A 17,966-nucleotide genomic window follows, 5' to 3' on the forward strand; every position below is an offset into this window, starting at 1 on the left:
ACATGAGTCCGAAACTTTCCCGACACACAAACACACGCTAAAACTGTCTGAAAGTTTAACTTTCTCAAGAATTAGTGCTATGCTATCAATTGGCATCACACTTGGCTTAGACTTAGAGAGTTTAGTATGCCGATTCTCGAGATAGAGACCATGGTAGAATATAGAAGTCACATAAAATGTTCATTATTCAAAACGGGTTGATTTTCGGCTTGCTTTACCTTTTGGCCAGCACTTTAACACTTTGAAGGAGGTGGAGGCTTGGGGCTTGAGGCTTGATGCTAAGATGCAAATGGCTTGGCATATTTTATGAGTCATCATCCAGAAAGTAGACAAAACTTTTAGACCCACAACAAAAAACTTTTCGCTTCTTTAGCTGGTCTGCTGGTTGTTGTTGTTGTTTTAGCTGCATTTGCTGCATAGACACAAAAACTTTTCTGTCTGAGAACATGCACAAATTGAGCACTTAAAGTGATCCCTGATCACTTTTTGCTAATTTATTTTTGGGCCTAATTCACATGCTTTTCAAACACACATACACGGTATACACACACACACTGCTAACAACAAAGAAAAAGGCTTAAGACTTAGGACTAGCAGGAAAAGTTTGATTATCTTTTATTGTGTTTTTCAATTTTTTGTTTGCCTCTCGAAATGCCGAAATAAACTTTAACTTTTACTTTGATTCACCGTTATAAAGTAAATGCCCATAGAAAAAAGGCAACCGCACGCGCCTTTGGCTGAATTTGAACTGAATTCAAGGCGAAGCGCCAAAAAGCAAAAGCCGACACAAGCAGCAGGAGCTCCACGGCCAGACGATGGTGGAGTCCATAGCGGCATCCATTCCAGCTGATTTGCTATCAAAAGCTTTCGCTTATCAAAAACAGCTGTTCACAAACCAAAGCAAAAGCTTCTATTAAGCAAGCTTATACAGTTGAGGTTAGAATTATTCCACAGCAAAAAAGAGAGACTTGAAATTATTTATAATTCAGTTCCAATTTATTTCATTTTCTTTGGATTTCTTGTGTATGTATGTGTATGGCAAACAATGGAAGAGACATTTTCGAGAAATTCTAGTAGTTCTCCGTAGTGCGAACATAATTAACGCCCGATGGCATGGACACCTTGTCGAAGCCCTTGGGGAACAATTTGTGAGCCTCTTCATCGGTGACAGTCGGCAAGATCATGACTTTGGTGCCGGGCTAAAGAAGAAACAAACCGTTACTAAATCTTAATTGAATAATGGACAAAGAAATAGTCGAATCTTACCGTCCAGTTGGCTGGAGTAGCCACCACTTTCAAGCGATCGGTCAGCTGCAGTGAGTCAATGGTTCTTAAAATTTCACTAGTTTATAAAAAAATAAAAAAATTAAGTTCATTGCAAGTTCTTTTTAAACGGTTTTGAGGTACTCACTCTACATTGCGACCGGTGGACATGGGATAGAACATGGACAAGCGAACCTTGTGATCAGGACTGATTATGAAAAGAGCACGAATAGTCTTGGCAACCTCGGGATCCTTCTTCTGATCTTCATCCAACATGCCCAGTTTCACGGCCAAATCACGGGTGGGATCGGCGATAATAGGATATGGGAAATCGCCGGGAATATCCAAGCAATAGCTCTTGATGTCGTTAACCCAGTCAACATGTGAGTTCAAGGCATCCACAGAGTGGGCCAGGCACTTGGTGTTGCGCTTGGCGAACTCGGGCTGGTGGACAGCAATGCGTCCTAGCTCAGTGGTGCAGACGGGGGGTAAAGTCGGCGGGATGGGAAAACAGAACTACCCAGCTGAAAGAGCAAATGATCAAGTTGATGATGCCACAATGGATCATTAATTAATGTGAAACTCACTTCTTGCCCTGCCATTCGTGGAAGCTTATGGGACCCTTGGTGGTCTCGGCGGTGAAGTTAGGCACAGTTTGTCCTAGACGCATTTTGATTTGATTATTAGTTTGGTTGATTACTGAAGAAGACTCAGAAATTTGTTGAATAGCTGTTTAGCTGGTTTGAAGCACTCGTAGCTCACTGAATGCCAACTGAGCGGCGACTGCTGCTTATATAGTCGTCGGCGGATCGCCATGATTACGTGCGAGAGTGAGAGAGTGTGAGTGAGCAAAGTGTGTTCGCCTTATCTGGTATGTATACTAAGTGAGCAATATAGTATAGATTTACATATATACTAACGACTAACCATAAGCAATAAACATCAAGCAATTTAAAAGTTGGTTGCTGGGGGATGGAAGGAGGGCTCCATGGGGCGACTCTTTGACAAGGCTAGGCATATATGTATGTATGTTTCGCCATATACATATTCATATGAGAACATGAGGCGATGGCCTCGCCCAAACAAAAACTAGAAATTTCCAGTTAAACAATGAATATATGATGAAATAATTGCCCACAGTACCCCAATTCCTTTAAGTTCGAATAGGAAACGATTTGAACCTGCTAACAGGTGATCGAGACAAATGTTTGCCGGCCGCAACGACCTTCCTTTGAGAAACGTAAACAGAGAGCGTAGTATTCAACTGAGAGCGTTGTCTTGTACATTAGTATTGGTAATTGCCATACAATCTTCAATACTAGCAAACGTTTCATTCTCATCGGCGTAACAGAGTGCTACATACAATGTGTGTGTGTGACGAGAGCGTAAAAGAGAGCCAATCGATGTGAGATGGTAGTGGTAGAGCATATGCGTTTACGCTCACACACAAGCATTCGGTTCACATATACGAAACGAGCCTCCATATCAACAGGTTTCGAGCAAGAGAGCAACTCTTTGTGTAACTGTGTGGGTGAGACTGTGGCAAATCTTCAATACTAATACAGAATTACGCTCAGCTCTGTGTACATGTAGGCAGAATTGAGGGTAAATTCAAAATTCAGTTGTAGTGCTGATTTAGACTCGAAAATGCTGTCTTCAAGAAAAGAACTTAAGTTTGGCTCTGGGAAGAATGAGTGGATGACATTACAAGGAGTATTATTGGATAAGCTAAGAATGGTGTTCTAAGAGGTGCGTTTGAGAGTCATTTCAAGGTGATTGATATAAAAGTGATGTTTATTTCTGGCACGTTGTTTACAAGTTCAGTATAAAGTACAGTCTATGCCATTGGTGGTGGTTACAGTTGTAAATTTTTCAGTAATTTTCCACTTGATCGTCTGGCTTGTTTGCCTTCGACACAAACAACATGCATTCAGGGTTCATTTGTATGTATTAGTCGTACACAAAATCCAAATCAAATTCGTAGAAAGTGAGGAAATGAGAGAGGTTGGGGGAGGCATCGGAAGCCATATCAACAAATTCATAGAAAACCAGTATTCTATACAGGGTTTCTTTATTCGTTGACGAAGTGGATATGATTAATAAAGAGTATTGCTTGTGCAAATTATAAAAATATTTATCAAGAAAAAAGAGTTCCCGTTTGAATTTCAGTTTTAATATTTTAGTATCAAGAACTAATTTTCATCCCAGTTAGACACCCTATGTGAATACCGTTATTTCCCCTATTTGCCGCCATTGCTTATTCTCTACTACCTGATGTAGCTCATAGAAACCTCTTATCTTGGGTTCGGTTGTTGTTTTGTATGCGACCAACGCAAATATCAACTGTATGAATGTGGGAAGCCTTGTTGTGGCGATCGAATGGAAAATAACCAGAGCATGTTTACAGTAACCAAACCTTATGTCTTGTTTTTTTTACGTATTAATTGGCGACTGTCACGGAATCTAGTTTCTTTCATATAAAAAATGGCATAGACTGTACTTTATACTGAACTTGTAAACAACGTGCCAGAAATAAACATCACTTTTATATCAATCACCTTGAAATGACTCTCAAACGCACCTCTTAGAACACCATTCTTAGCTTATCCAATAATACTCCTTGTAATGTCATCCACTCATTCTTCCCAGAGCCAAACTTAAGTTCTTTTCTTGAAGACAGCATTTTCGAGTCTAAATCAGCACTACAACTGAATTTTGAATTTACCCTCAATTCTGCCTACATGTACACAGAGCTGAGCGTAATTCTGTATTAGTATTGAAGATTTGCCACAGTCTCACCCACACAGTTACACAAAGAGTTGCTCTCTTGCTCGAAACCTGTTGATATGGAGGCTCGTTTCGTATATGTGAACCGAATGCTTGTGTGTGAGCGTAAACGCATATGCTCTACCACTACCATCTCACATCGATTGGCTCTCTTTTACGCTCTCGTCACACACACACATTGTATGTAGCACTCTGTTACGCCGATGAGAATGAAACGTTTGCTAGTATTGAAGATTGTATGGCAATTACCAATACTAATGTACAAGACAACGCTCTCAGTTGAATACTACGCTCTCTGTTTACGTTTCTCAAAGGAAGGTCGTTGCGGCCGGCAAACATTTGTCTCGATCACCTGTTAGCAGGTTCAAATCCTTTCCTATTCGAACTTAAAGGAATTGGGGTACTGTGGGCAATTATTTCATCATATATTCATTGTTTAACTGGAAATTTCTAGTTTTTGTTTGGGCGAGGCCATCGCCTCATGTTCTCATATGAATATGTATATGGCGAAACATACATACATATATGCCTAGCCTTGTCAAAGAGTCGCCCCATGGAGCCCTCCTTCCATCCCCCAGCAACCAACTTTTAAATTGCTTGATGTTTATTGCTTATGGTTAGTCGTTAGTATATATGTAAATCTATACTATATTGCTCACTTAGTATACATACCAGATAAGGCGAACACACTTTGCTCACTCACACTCTCTCACTCTCGCACGTAATCATGGCGATCCGCCGACGACTATATAAGCAGCAGTCGCCGCTCAGTTGGCATTCAGTGAGCTACGAGTGCTTCAAACCAGCTAAACAGCTATTCAACAAATTTCTGAGTCTTCTTCAGTAATCAACCAAACTAATAATCAAATCAAAATGCGTCTAGGACAAACTGTGCCTAACTTCACCGCCGAGACCACCAAGGGTCCCATAAGCTTCCACGAATGGCAGGGCAAGAAGTGAGTTTCACATTAATTAATGATCCATTGTGGCATCATCAACTTGATCATTTGCTCTTTCAGCTGGGTAGTTCTGTTTTCCCATCCCGCCGACTTTACCCCCGTCTGCACCACTGAGCTAGGACGCATTGCTGTCCACCAGCCCGAGTTCGCCAAGCGCAACACCAAGTGCCTGGCCCACTCTGTGGATGCCTTGAACTCACATGTTGACTGGGTTAACGACATCAAGAGCTATTGCTTGGATATTCCCGGCGATTTCCCATATCCTATTATCGCCGATCCCACCCGTGATTTGGCCGTGAAACTGGGCATGTTGGATGAAGATCAGAAGAAGGATCCCGAGGTGGCCAAGACTATTCGTGCTCTTTTCATAATCAGTCCTGATCACAAGGTTCGCTTGTCCATGTTCTATCCCATGTCCACCGGTCGCAATGTAGAGTGAGTACCTCAAAACCGTTTAAAAAGAACTTGCAATGAACTTAACTTTTTTTCTTTTTTTATAAACTAGTGAAATTTTGAGAACCATTGACTCACTGCAGCTGACCGATCGCTTGAAAGTGGTGGCTACTCCAGCCAACTGGACGGTAAGATTCAACTATTTCTTTGCCCATTATTCAATTGAGACTTAGTAACAGTTTGTTTCTTCTTTAGCCCGGCACCAAAGTCATGATCCTGCCGACTGTCACCGATGAAGAGGCTCACAAATTGTTCCCCAAGGGCTTCGACAAGGTGTCCATGCCATCGGGCGTTAATTATGTTCGCACTACGGAGAATTATTAGAAGTTGTACACAGCTTTTCATCTTTTGTTTTCCATACACTTATATTAAGGCAACTACATATACAAAAAAAATTTCAATAAATTGGAACTGAATAATTTTACATATTTTTTAATGTTTTTATTTGCATATATTTGAAATGTGGTAATAGCCTTACTGTTACAACGGCGTGTTACGATTTAAAGTGTAACGTCTAGCTGCAATTTGATAATGGTTATCGATAAATCTGGGTTATTCATCTAAAGTTGGCAGCCCCCTGTTGTCGACAGGGTGGCCAGACTACGTATAAAAGTAGTAGAAAAAAATTAAACACAAAAAAAAACACAAGATCTTTGGCTAAAGAAAAGTGCTTAGCAACTGATAGGAAAAAGGTAACTATTCGTGTTTAATAAATGCAATTAATTGGAACTTGACAGAAGGAGAAGCGAATCCTTAGAAAATGCAATACACTAATGCAATTCAATAGCTGTTTTCTGCCCTTGTGTGTTTATTGTGTATGTGTGTGGGTGAATGTTGGTGCGTGATGCGTGTGCTTGTGTGTGTGTGCACAGTGACTGGGTTGGAAAGGAAAACAAAGAAAACTTCAAAAATATAAAAACGACGACGTAAAATGTAATTTTAAAACGCATTTAGAAAAAAAAACAATATTTTGTAATCGATGAGGAAAGTGTGTGAAAAAAATTAATATTAACAGTTGCTTTTTGATTGGTTATTGATTTTTTGCTTGGCTGCATTTGTGCATGTAGATGTAACTGTTGTTGTTGTTGTTGCTGGTGATACTGCTGCTGCTGTTTTTTGTTGTTGTTGTTAGTGCTGCATCTGCGCGTCGAACAACCGTAAACTGTTATGTTGTTGCTCTTGTTGTTGTTGTTGTTGTTGTTCGTATTGCTTGTTTATTAGATGCAATAATTGTTGCTGGGCATTTTAGGTCAGAGGGGAAAAGGGCCTTGACCGCAGAGACCCTAAGAATGTGAGTAAGAGAGCAAGAGAGAGGTAAAAAATAAGACAAAGGACATTGGATTGCATTTTCGAGGTTTTCGCTTCTTCTTTTTGCATTTTCCCCTGTGCTTGTTGTCCTCTCAACTTCCCTTTGTTTATTTGTGTGTGTATACACACAGTATACTCTTATCATTAAAATTGGCAAAGAAAATATATTTACATTTTTAAATCGAAAAAGTACAAATTCCAGTAGTTTTTTTTTATCTTAATCAAATTCTTTCAATTGTTTCTTTAAAATGAGTATGGGAAGTTGATAGTTAAATAATTAATTGATAATTTTGGTCAATCGATTTGAAGATCCTCACCAATTAGATCTCACAGGGTAATCGACACCCGATCCTTATTGCTAGTAACTATATGCTTATGTAAATATCGCAAATGTGACAAAAATAAAACTAAAATGGTTGAGGGCATGATTGTCGATCAGTTTGATGTTTGATGTTTAGTGGTGTTGGCCAGGATTTAATTGTTCTTTCTTCTGTACAAATTTCTTCTTAAACTAAAAAGGTTTAAAAAATTAGAAAAAGTTGCCTAAAGTAATTTGCACAATGGATCCGAATTTTAACTCGGAAAGCAACAACACTGGCGGCAGCGGCAGTGGAATCAGCAGCAACAGCAATCCTCCGCCTCTACCAGCAGAAGCTTCAACCTCAACAGCTGGAGGAGGCGTTGGCTCCACGTCGTCGTCCTCCTCCTCTTCCTCCACCAATGAGCCAAACACTACTTCAATCATTACATCCAACCCAATTCCCGAATCCCAACCTATATCCCATCCAGATTCTCATGCCTCATCATTATTATTTAGCATAGAAGGAGATAATCGTGATGAATATCAATCTCATACGCCTCATGATCATGAACACTCTCCCACTCCTACTTTTCACCAGACTGCACCGCCACCCACAACACCAGCACAACAACAAGGTGGATCCGAACAGCCCCAGCAACCAGAAGTGAGTCTACAGCAGCAACTGCAGCCGCCCGAAGAGGAGGAGGAGGAGGCAGCAGAGGTGGTGGTTGCCGCCCACCCAGAACCGATCATTGACGCCAACGCCATTGCCGATACCATTGACGCCGGGGCCATTGACAACGACGCCGTGGAGCGTATAGACGACTACGACGAGGACGAGGAAGACGACCTCACCGATGGTGATATTGTCCCGCACCCCTATCATCATCAACACGAAGTAGACAACGACGACGAAGACCAGCGAGCCCAAGAAGAGCTGCTGGAAGAGGAGGAGCAGCAGCAGCAGCCGGATCAGCAAGAGCAGCGTCTACATTCGGTGGCTGTTTTACCAAGCTATTCAACAGCTCGTGTCTCACTGCCACAATTGTTGCGTGCCGGGCGACATACTAGCTCCAACACTAACAACAACAATAACGCCAGCAGCAGCACTGGCAACAACAATAATAATAATAACAATAATAACAACAACAACATAAGCACCACTCCGGCTGCCTCGCGTCGTACTCGCCATTTTTATAGCAACAACGGAAGCCATTTCAGCAACGACATGTTTCCCGGCTCCTCGCATCATCACCATCACAATAAAAGCTCCAATCAGAGCTCACCAAGGACCACCAATAGCAGCAGCAGTAGTGGTGGCAGCGGCACCACTCGCCATCATCATCCTCATCATTCGCAACAGCAGCATCAACATCATCATTCTTCGTCCTCACATCAAGGCTCATCATCGGCAGTGGACCCATTGCGGCTCCTCTATCCGAATGTGAATGAGAATGAGACACCATTACCACGCTGCTGGAGTCCTCATGACAAATGTCTCTCGATTGGTCTATCCCAAAATAATCTGCGCGTCACCTACAAAGGAGTGACAAAACAACACAGTGATGCCGCCTCAGTGCGCACTGCCTATCCCATACCATCATCGTGTGGATTATATTACTTTGAGGTTCGCATCATATCGAAGGGACGCAATGGCTATATGGGCATTGGACTGACTGCCCAACAGTTTCGCATGAATCGCCTGCCAGGTTTGTGACTACAACAGAAATCATTAGTTGTCCGAACAATTATACTTCTTTCTCCCAATCTCAAGTAGGTTGGGATAAGCAATCATATGGCTATCATGGCGATGATGGAAACTCCTTTAGCTCATCCGGCAATGGTCAGACATATGGTCCTACATTTACCACAGGCGATGTGATTGGTTGCTGTGTGAATTTTGTGAACAACACTTGTTTCTATACCAAGAACGGCGTGGATTTGGGCATAGCATTTAGAGATTTGCCGGTGAGTTGGGAAAACTCTTAACGAGATTGAAGAAAAACGAATATGTTAAACATTTTGTTGGGGTTTTCAGACCAAACTCTATCCTACTGTGGGTCTACAGACACCCGGCGAAGAGGTCGATGCTAACTTTGGCCAGGAGCCATTTAAATTTGATAAAATTGTCGATATGATGAAGGAGATGCGGGCAACTGTCTTGCGTAAAATCGACAAATATCCACATCTACTTGAAACACCTGAGAATGTTATGAATCGGTAAAGAAACTCTCAATTTAATGGCTGATGAAAAAAACTATTAAAGTGTTTTTTATATATTTTGTAGACTGGTTTCGACTTATTTGGTGCATAATGGTTATAGTAAAACAGCCGAAGCCTTCACTGGCTACACAGATCAACAGCTCGACGAGGAAATGTCTTCCATTAAGACACGACAAAGTTCGTATAATTAGGTCACACACCATTTGGCACATAATAAATAACTTTATCTTCGTTTCGCAGAGATCATTAAACTCATACAGACTGGAAAAATGGGTCAGGCCATTGATCATACATTGCGTTCGTATCCTGGCCTATTGGAGAATAATAAAAATCTCTGGTTCTCCTTGAAATGTCGACAATTCATAGAAATGATCAATGGAGCTGACCTTGAGGTGAGCAAGAAAAATTTACACATTAAGAAGTAAAATGGTTAACCATCTTTATCTCATTTGTTACAGAATGCCTCTAATAAAGTCACAGCCACTACCCAAACCATGCCAACAAATCAAACATCGGTAATTCAATCGACCAAGACCTTCAAACACAGCGGCAGCAATAAGGGAGGAGGAGGAGCTGCTGCTGCTGGTCAGGGACAATCCCAAAATAATACTGCAAATCCAGCTGTGATAAAGCAAAGTGGCGATAAACAGGATCTAAAAGGGTTAGCTAATATATAGTCTCCTCCTTAACAAGACAAACATCTAACTATTTTAAAATTTCTCCTAAATTCAGCATAATAGTTGATGATAATTCAAACAAATGTGTGGATGATGAAGATGATCAACAACATCAGAATGATTCATCAAATAGCATGGATGTGGAAATGGAGCCAATCAATAGTCACTCAAATGGCGATAATGGTGAAGGCGGAAATGGCAGTGGCGATCCCGCCTCTACTGCCAGCGGCGTTGGTGGTGACTCCTGTTCTAATGGAAATGCCAATAGCAGCGCAGTGCGCAATTCTTTAGATGCCATTGATGAAGAGGAAATGGGTATATATATTATAAATCCGTGTTTAACCGAATTCTCATACTTATGCAATTTACGTTAAAAGATGTGGATATATCGCCCTCGTCGCGTAGCTATGGACGGATTATAGAGAAAATTTTAGAATTTGGCAAGGAGCTATCTTGCATGGGCCAACAATTAGAAAAGGATAATCTAATGACCGAGGAAGAGCGTCAGATGTTGGAGGTCAGTTAAAGTTAGAGACAAACATAACAGAACTTGAGATATTGATTGCATTTCTTTGTTTTAGGATGCATTTAGTTTGATTGCCTATTCGAATCCCTGGTCCAGTCCCCTGGGCTGGCTATTGTGTCCATCTCGTCGTGAGAATGTATCCACCACACTGAATTCAGCCATATTGGGTAAGAAATGGCTCTGTTTAACCTCTCTATCACTCTCTAATTTTTTATTTTGGTCCTTTCTAGAATCTTTAAATTTCGAGCGCCGTCCACCTTTAGAGTATTTGGTGGCTCATGCAGCGGAATTAATCAAAATTATTGGCCAACATTCGCTGGGCGAAGATGCTTTCGTTACCGTCGATGATATATTTCCGCAAAATTGACCCAGTTCGCCGACGCTGCTGAAAATGTTCGAAACGACGCTGACCTTGCCGCGTAATAGTGTAATGACCGATGACCAGCTGCCGGGTAGCAGCGGCAGCGTTATACCCTCCACCTCGACAGCCGCTGTTGGTGTCCAGACCACCAGCATCGCGTCGTCCACATCGATGCAGAATACAAAACGCAGGCGCCGACGACGTAATAAGCGACGACGCAAATCCTCCTCGCTAACCATTAGCAGCAATGAAGCAGCGGCGTCGGCATCGGCATCAGTGCCTTCTACTTCCCGCACTTATGATCCTGTGATGACGGGCAGCTCTTCTTCTAGCCTGGGTGGTGTAGGCGTGGCGGGTGGCCCTGCTGTTTCTATGAGTGTTTCCACGGGAACAGCTCGTCGTGGTCGTCATCATCAACATCAACGTTCATCGGCAGCAGCGGCAGCGGCAAGGGCAGCGGCATCAGCAGCAGCATCAGCAGCGGCGGCCTCCCATAGTCCATCAGATATGTATGTCGATCCGCAGGACTATTTCGAGACGCTCGATTAGATTTATTAATTAATACAAAAAGCAAAAGGCAAAAAGAAAAGCAAATTCATCGTAGTAGTATAAATTTTGTTGTTACTTCAGATATATATATATATTATTTCTTTTAATCGCTTTTCATTTTGGGCGCCCCCTTTAATTTTCGTTCGCTACTGATTTTAGAGTGAGTTTTTTTATAACCTATATATTTTTAAGTCGAAAAGTGTGTAATATTATCTTTGCAAGAAAGCTAAAGTAATAAATAATAATAATAATAGTTAAAGCTAAGATTAACGAAATAATGTGCTGATCCGATTGATCGGTCAAGATGCCTCTTCTCTTTTCTTAATTGTCATTATGTTTCATTTAAGCAAACAACAACAAAATATACAATACAATCCATTAAGAGATATATTTTACCCTTTTTATGATGATGGCTTTCTTGACTATTTTATATCCATTTCGTTTCTTTTTTTTAATGTAATCTGCCTATTCAAAAATGTTTATTGAATGAAAGACTAATTATAAACGCAAAAGGGCAAAAACGAAAATTTCTAGTAATATTAAGCATATTAAACAAATTTTACGCTCCACATATACGAATAATTTTTTTTTTTTACATATACGTATACATATATATATATATATATATATAATTAAAAAAAAGATAAGATATACACATACTACATATATTGAAATAATTCATTATAATGATAATAACCGGCTAATCGTTTCAACAAAAAAATATATTGTATGGATGTGTATTTCAAAGAACAAATCCTTTTGACGTTTTTTTCTGTAGTCTTTTTTAAACTTTATTCAAGCAATCAATGGACATTACGTTTAAGTTTTTGTCTAAAAATCAAAATTTGTTCATATCTAAGGCAAATTTTTAATGCATCGATCTTTTGAGGTCCATATTCGATGTTGAATTGGCAGGAATACAGAAAACACATCGAAAACGTCTTGTTCCGAACCTGGTGCTATAAAAGGCGAACGGACTCGATATTTTCGTATTCTTATGAATTAAAACATGGGCCAGGACTTTATCCCTCGACTGTCTATTTGAAAAGTTAAAAGTTTAGTCGTATTACAAGTTTTAATTTTAAACCTTATTTATTATGTATATTTAATTTACTTCAACAGTACAAACACCTTAATACAGATCTTTACGAAATGCCTTTCCTTCCATTAGAAACCTCTTTTACAAATCGGGTTGCCTTATGCGCTGGACACGTTCCTCATTTTTAACATGTTGTTTCAGCATTTGCATTATCTCGTTATCATATTCCGCTGGAGTGGCTTTTGTTTCTGTAGCCCAATAAAATATATCCCAGTCGTTGCTCACACCGTTTATTAATTTATCATATTGAGCCGTTTGATCCGCATTGAAATCCCTCAGATATTTGGCCACAAATGTGCTTAGCAGTAAGTCATTTTCTAACATTCCCCGTTTGCGAGATTGATAAAGCAGTCTGCAAATCATATTAATTAAAATTAAAAGTCTTTACTAGACTAGTAACTTGGTTAACTTGCCTCTGTTTACGAGTTTCTAAAGGTTCATCGGGTCTTAGTGGATACTCCGGGACAGGTAAGTGCGTTGGATCGTCATAGTCAATGATTTCTCCCGGAGTTGTGTATTCCGATTTGTCCAAGTTGCTGGCCAAACGGTTGACAGTAAACGACAGGCCTCGTGTCGACTTTGTCACTGCAGAAGACTATATAAAAATATCTTAGCATGTCTTTAAATTTTAATAGGCTTTTAATTTACCAAAATTTGCCGCAACATTTTGTTTTTGCTTAAACAAAACAGATGATATAACTTGAATCTATGGGGCAACACTAACACACAGCGATATGGCAACACCGTAACATTCAAATAGGTGATTGGCAAGCAAATTTAACGAGCAAATATCCAGGACTGAACATAATAGTTAAGCCAAAATTTAGGAAAAACATATACGTAATTTCATTGTTATATTTTCTAGGGTTTAATTAGGCACTTAAGAAGAGTGACCATAGATGTAAAGTTTCAAAAAAAATAACAGTAAGAACGAAAAGCTACAATTTATTTTCCGCGCACATCATCTGCTGTTATAGTGTCTCCATGCAGGCCTTTGGCCGCAAGCATTAATTCATATAGCTGGACCACTTGGTCATCTTTTAGCATTTCAACCGCCTTTTCGTTTAAATGTTCACCAATCTCTCCCTTAGGCTTTCCGCGCAGTCCCAATTGTTGTGTAATGGTCGAAGCATATCGCTATAAGTAATATACAGTATAGTCAATCTTATATATAAGAGAACATACAATCTAATAAACACGTACAGCCCATTCTGTCATAAATAGTTGTGCTTCCATGGGATTGCATTTGAGATGTCTGCGAAATTCGTCTCGGACATAGTTATCACCTAGTGCACGTAGTTCTGTTGGCAATCCTGTGGCATATGAACATTAGGTAAGTATTGAAAGAAGGATTCAGTTCATTCATACCTCGATGCAGCCGGAGAATAGTTTTATAGAGTAAACGCACTCGTTGTGGATGACTTAATTGATTCATTTGCATAGTTAGAGCGATTTTCAATTGTTCATGTCTGTTTACGATAAATTAGAGATGACATTGCGGTGTCTGACAAAAACCTAGCGGAAAAAGTGCATGAATTTTAAATTTTATTTCAACGGTCTAACCTCTAACTTTGAACTATTTTTTAGACCATATTTTATATGTTTTCAATCAGAGCTCTATAAGTGTTATTTTCAAATAATTTTTAAGCAATACAATAATTACAATAATTTTTTAATATTCAAACAAATAAAAGCTATTATTCTAGCTATTAATCGAAGCTGCTGTAGTGTGACAAGACCGTAGTCCGATGTGCTATTTCAAGTGTGACCCAATTTTTTAGTAGATGGTCGTTTTACCAGCCAAACAGCTGACCCTCCAGTTTCAGTTTGAGAGAGGAAGCGAGAGAGAAGCAGCAGCAAAAAGTGTAATTTTCGCACAAAACCGAAAATTTAGTTTAAATCAAATTTTCAAATTAAGCCAAATAAAAAAAATCAATTAAAAAGTGCAATAATATTAATTGCCTATAAGTGTAGCGGTAAATATTCCATCGAAAGTGATTGGCGGAAAAGTTGTATGAAACCGAATAAGAAAAAAAGCCTGTGGAAGAGTGAAAGAAGCAGAGCAGCAGGCAACTCAGCTCTGCTTGTGTGTATACGGCGCTGCACTGGAAAACTAGGCGGTGGTAAAAAAAACGCTGAAAAGCAGAAGAAAAACGAAGGAAAATTGTAGTGCCTCCCTGTGGGTGGTGGTGGATAGGTGGGTGGGTGGGTGGTGGTAATGGTGGTTGATTGTGCAGCGCGCGAGAGTGCGTAATGGGTGCGTAAGTGAGTGTGAGTGAGAGTGAATGAGAGCTTGCGTGTATATGCCTTCTCTGTGTGTGTGTGTGTGTGTGTTAGTGAGAGTAAACTAAATGAAAATTTATTCCAGAACCTGGACTATATAAGATTCTGAGGATGAGGATTTTGGGGTGGGGCGCCGCGACCGCCGCTCCCACGCTTTGTGTTTGCATAAAAAACGCATTAAATTAAATTTTTTTTTTTGTTTTTGTTACTTTATTTTTCTGCATAATTGAATTGATAGCACCATAGTGCCTATTGTTCTACATAGATCTCTCTTCCCTCTCTCGCTCCCCAGTCCCCCTCTCTAGTTCACTCTCACTCTGTTAACACACTCAGTTGCTCTCTTTGCCGGCTACCGTTACTTTGCGCCTACGCCCACGCTGCACATACACACTGTCAAATAACAAAAAAAAAAAAAAAAAAAAAAAAACTTTATATATACAGGCGCGTCCTTATTAAAAAGGACCTTTCCCTCCTGTTTTTTTTTGCTTGTCGGTCGCTTCTAAATTACTTACATGATAAATTACCTTCTCTGTATTTATCGATAGCCATCGATACCGACCTCACGACCCCACCGACCCAGCAAAAACCCCGCCATCAGGCGTAAGATAAGATAAAAGAGTAACAAAAAGCGAATTTGATGGATATTTTTGTTCCTCATTTCGGCCATATGCAAATTGTCTGGCTATCTGTTAGTGTTATTGTTTTTGTAGCCATTGCTGATAACAACAATAACAACAACTTAATTGTAAGCACACTGTTCCACACTGCCTTCCCCTCAGGGGGGGCAGACACAGTAGACACTCAAAAAATTAGTCCATTCTCAACACCTGCACGGCTGTGTTACCCATCTCTCTTCCATTTGGAAGTTTATTACATTTCTGATAAGCAAATAAAAATCATAAAATCCATTTACATCAAAAGAATTTAAAGAACTCAATGTGTCCTTTTTGGGAGAAAATAAGACCTACCATTTAATATCCATCGATCGATACCTCCACCACTAAAAAAATTTCAAATCGTGTGCATTTCAGTTTAACTGTAAAAATATATTGTAAATAAAACACGGATAACTCTAAAAAACCTAAATAAGTTAAGCAAAACACAACAAAAAAAAAAAACTCGGAAAAACAAAAACCAACCGGAGAACCGACAAATTTTCTTAATCTATACAATAAACATAAACAAAAAACCATTCGTTAAAAATGGGCTGCACTACCTCCGCCGAAGAACGCGCTGCCATACAACGCTCCAAACAAATTGAGAAGAACCTGAAAGAGGATGGCATTCAAGCGGCCAAGGATATAAAACTTCTGCTACTTGGTAAGTTAAAAACACGGATGTCATTTATTTCCTTTACTTTGTGTATTTTTTTTGAGATAGCTAATGCCAAAAATGTATTCCATTTCCTGTCTGTTATCAGATGGAAATGGAGTTTCACCACTTGAGTTATATTTTTGGAACGAAAATGAAATCAAGTGAAATGAAACAATGTCAAACCCTGAGCCTCAACCCACTCTCTCTCTTTATTTAGATAGCAACAGTTGCATCTCGTTTTGCACCTCGTAGCCCTAGCATCTGGCCAGATGATGAAGGCGAAGAACCTTAAGTGTGTGTGTCTCAGCCTCCGGTTTTTGGTTTTGGTTATGGGGCGGCAACTGCAAGAGACGCCACTTGACATTGACTAAAGCAATTGTGTGTGTGTGTGGGTCTGTTCAACCTGTCGTTGGATGGGACAAGTTGCAGGCTATAAGTCTATAAGAAAAAAAATGGGCGACCACAGAAAGACAGTTTCAGGTTAACCACATTGACATTGAAAATGCCAGTTAATCCTATTTACCTAGCCACGCGCCAAATAAAGTAAATGAAAACTGAAGGGGAAAATGAATTTATGTTGGCTTTAACCTTCACCACGTGCCACTAACCAACGACCTCCCTCCCAACCCTTGCATCCCCGCTCAAATAGATTGTATTGGCAACAGTCGTTGCACCTCCAGCACAGGAGGAGGCAGACAGGAAACAGGAAACACTAGGCAAACAATGCAGGACACAACTTGGGTGTGGTTCACTTGTGTTCAGTTCAGTTGGGCCTTTTGCAACAACTGCTTTTTTTTGCTCGGCCCGGCCAAAGTGCATAAAACTGAAAGAGCGGAAGTTCAGCAATGCAAAAAGAGAAGAAGAAACAATTCAAACAACACTTGAAACATAATTTGAAAGCAAAGTTTATTGAGGAAACATTTGAACAAGAAGCGAATAAAAATGTTGATAATATTTATTTTGTTGTAGTATGTATGTATATTCTTCCATATCTACTCCAAAGACAATTGTCTTCAAAGAACGTGCGTTTCAAAAATATGTGCTTCAATATGCTGATTGCAAACAATTTCAATTTAACATTCTTTAGAAATTATTCTGTAGCTATTTTGAACTATGAATGAATCTAGGTACATATATGATATGAAATGATATTTCTTGAGCTCAAGATTAATTTTTTCTTTGTTTTATCAATTGTCTTGTTCAGCTATTCTGTAGCAATTCTACGGAACTTCTTAGAAAATCTAGTTTGTTAGAACTAGGATTGCAACTAGTTACTAAATCTTTTAAACATATGTCTCTACATATGAAATAATGAAATAAAACTATAATTTTTTTTAATGTAACTAAAGACGACTCGAAGGAGGACTCCTTATACTGACAAAGGCATATTGATTCAAACCTCCTCAATAATGTCTTATACAACGTACTTACTTTTGTTAGATACTTATTAGAAGGTTAGGGATTTCCGTTAGGAGGTAATTTGACATCTGTCATGTAGTCCGGACTTCTCTCCGTTCTTTGACTTAACGGAGGAGGAGAGACAATTATACCTTTGCAAGAACCATTGCAAGAGAGCATCTTGTGATGCGGCTCAATCCACTTGACAAAAGTTAATTAAAAAGCGAGAGTAATAAGCAATTAAAACCTACTGATCCCAACTGATAAGTCCACTTACGTCAGATATCCACATAAATAGTTGGTCCGCAAAGGATAGTTCATTTAAAATAAGATCAGATCATCCTACTCTAATTTAAGACACGTAGAAAATGTGGAAAATGTTCTGTTCTAAGATCTGCTAAAATTTCCATATCTTTATCAGAAATTTAACACCTTTTTCTTACTGGGTTAGAATTGTCCCATTAA

The 17,966-nt window shown here is 39.6% G+C and overlaps 7 protein-coding genes and 1 pseudogene across 11 annotated transcripts in view; 4 read left to right on the forward strand and 4 right to left on the reverse strand.

Moving 5' to 3' along the window:
- SLO2 (slowpoke 2) overlaps positions 1-730 on the reverse strand; it is a 98,705-nt gene extending 97,975 nt beyond the window's left edge. The window contains exon 1 of one of the 3 annotated variants that reach the window (XM_068288422.1): positions 219-730. The gene's annotated coding sequence lies outside the window, so the exon portion shown is untranslated. The remainder of the gene's footprint in view (positions 1-218) is intronic. The other 2 variants (XM_068288428.1, XM_068288431.1) reach the window with 2 other exon arrangements.
- Positions 731-974: 244 nt separating this feature from the next.
- On the reverse strand, positions 975-2,049 carry LOC137578147 (peroxiredoxin-6-like; annotated as a pseudogene).
- Positions 2,050-4,810: 2,761 nt separating this feature from the next.
- On the forward strand, positions 4,811-5,886 carry Prx6b (Peroxiredoxin 6b). Its single transcript, XM_068291794.1, has 4 exons — positions 4,811-5,006; positions 5,070-5,444; positions 5,515-5,590; positions 5,658-5,886. The coding sequence occupies exons 1-4, from the start codon at positions 4,924-4,926 to the stop codon at positions 5,784-5,786; spliced, it is 663 nt and encodes a 220-aa protein (XP_068147895.1). The 5' UTR covers positions 4,811-4,923; the 3' UTR covers positions 5,787-5,886.
- A 160-nt stretch (positions 5,887-6,046) lies between these two features.
- On the forward strand, positions 6,047-11,793 carry RanBPM (Ran-binding protein M). Of its 2 annotated transcripts, none has more exons than XM_068291791.1 (11): positions 6,047-6,154; positions 7,290-8,780; positions 8,846-9,039; positions 9,110-9,291; positions 9,359-9,471; positions 9,535-9,686; positions 9,753-9,955; positions 10,027-10,286; positions 10,349-10,488; positions 10,553-10,664; positions 10,728-11,793. In XM_068291791.1, exons 2-11 carry the CDS (start codon positions 7,331-7,333, stop codon positions 10,862-10,864), a joined length of 2,943 nt encoding a protein of 980 aa, XP_068147892.1. In that variant the 5' UTR covers positions 6,047-6,154; positions 7,290-7,330; the 3' UTR covers positions 10,865-11,793. The 2 variants fall into 2 exon arrangements, with proteins under 2 accessions (XP_068147892.1, XP_068147894.1); XM_068291793.1 differs by having other exon boundaries at positions 6,048-6,154; positions 8,849-9,039.
- Positions 10,889-11,978, forward strand: LOC137578148 (uncharacterized). The gene has a single exon (XM_068291795.1). The coding sequence runs from the start codon at positions 10,889-10,891 to the stop codon at positions 11,405-11,407; it is 519 nt and encodes a 172-aa protein (XP_068147896.1). The 3' UTR covers positions 11,408-11,978.
- Positions 11,979-12,480: 502 nt separating this feature from the next.
- LOC137578149 (succinate dehydrogenase assembly factor 2-B, mitochondrial) lies at positions 12,481-13,284 on the reverse strand. Its single transcript, XM_068291796.1, has 3 exons — positions 13,155-13,284; positions 12,920-13,101; positions 12,481-12,858 (listed from the first exon to the last, which is right to left on the reverse strand). Exons 1-3 carry the CDS (start codon positions 13,170-13,172, stop codon positions 12,588-12,590), a joined length of 471 nt encoding a protein of 156 aa, XP_068147897.1. The 5' UTR covers positions 13,173-13,284; the 3' UTR covers positions 12,481-12,587.
- Positions 13,285-13,350: 66 nt separating this feature from the next.
- Sdhaf3 (Succinate dehydrogenase assembly factor 3) lies at positions 13,351-14,018 on the reverse strand. Its single transcript, XM_068291797.1, has 3 exons — positions 13,875-14,018; positions 13,710-13,819; positions 13,351-13,643 (listed from the first exon to the last, which is right to left on the reverse strand). Exons 1-3 carry the CDS (start codon positions 13,945-13,947, stop codon positions 13,452-13,454), a joined length of 375 nt encoding a protein of 124 aa, XP_068147898.1. The 5' UTR covers positions 13,948-14,018; the 3' UTR covers positions 13,351-13,451.
- Positions 14,019-14,325: 307 nt separating this feature from the next.
- Positions 14,326-17,966, forward strand: part of Galphao (G protein alpha o subunit) — a 28,101-nt gene continuing 24,460 nt past the window's right edge. Inside the window, exons 1-2 of one of the 2 annotated variants that reach the window (XM_068291429.1) lie at positions 14,326-14,482; positions 15,821-16,109. In XM_068291429.1, the coding sequence (XP_068147530.1) occupies positions 15,992-16,109 (118 nt within the window). In that variant the 5' untranslated portion in view covers positions 14,326-14,482; positions 15,821-15,991. Of the gene's footprint in view, positions 14,630-15,820; positions 16,110-17,966 lie in introns of both variants that reach the window. The other variant, XM_068291430.1, reaches the window with a different exon arrangement.

This window comes from Drosophila tropicalis, unplaced genomic scaffold (genome assembly GCF_018151085.1).
Source record: "Drosophila tropicalis isolate 14030-0801.00 unplaced genomic scaffold, ASM1815108v1 contig_593, whole genome shotgun sequence".
In the NCBI taxonomy this organism is placed as follows: Eukaryota; Metazoa; Arthropoda; class Insecta; order Diptera; family Drosophilidae; genus Drosophila; species Drosophila tropicalis.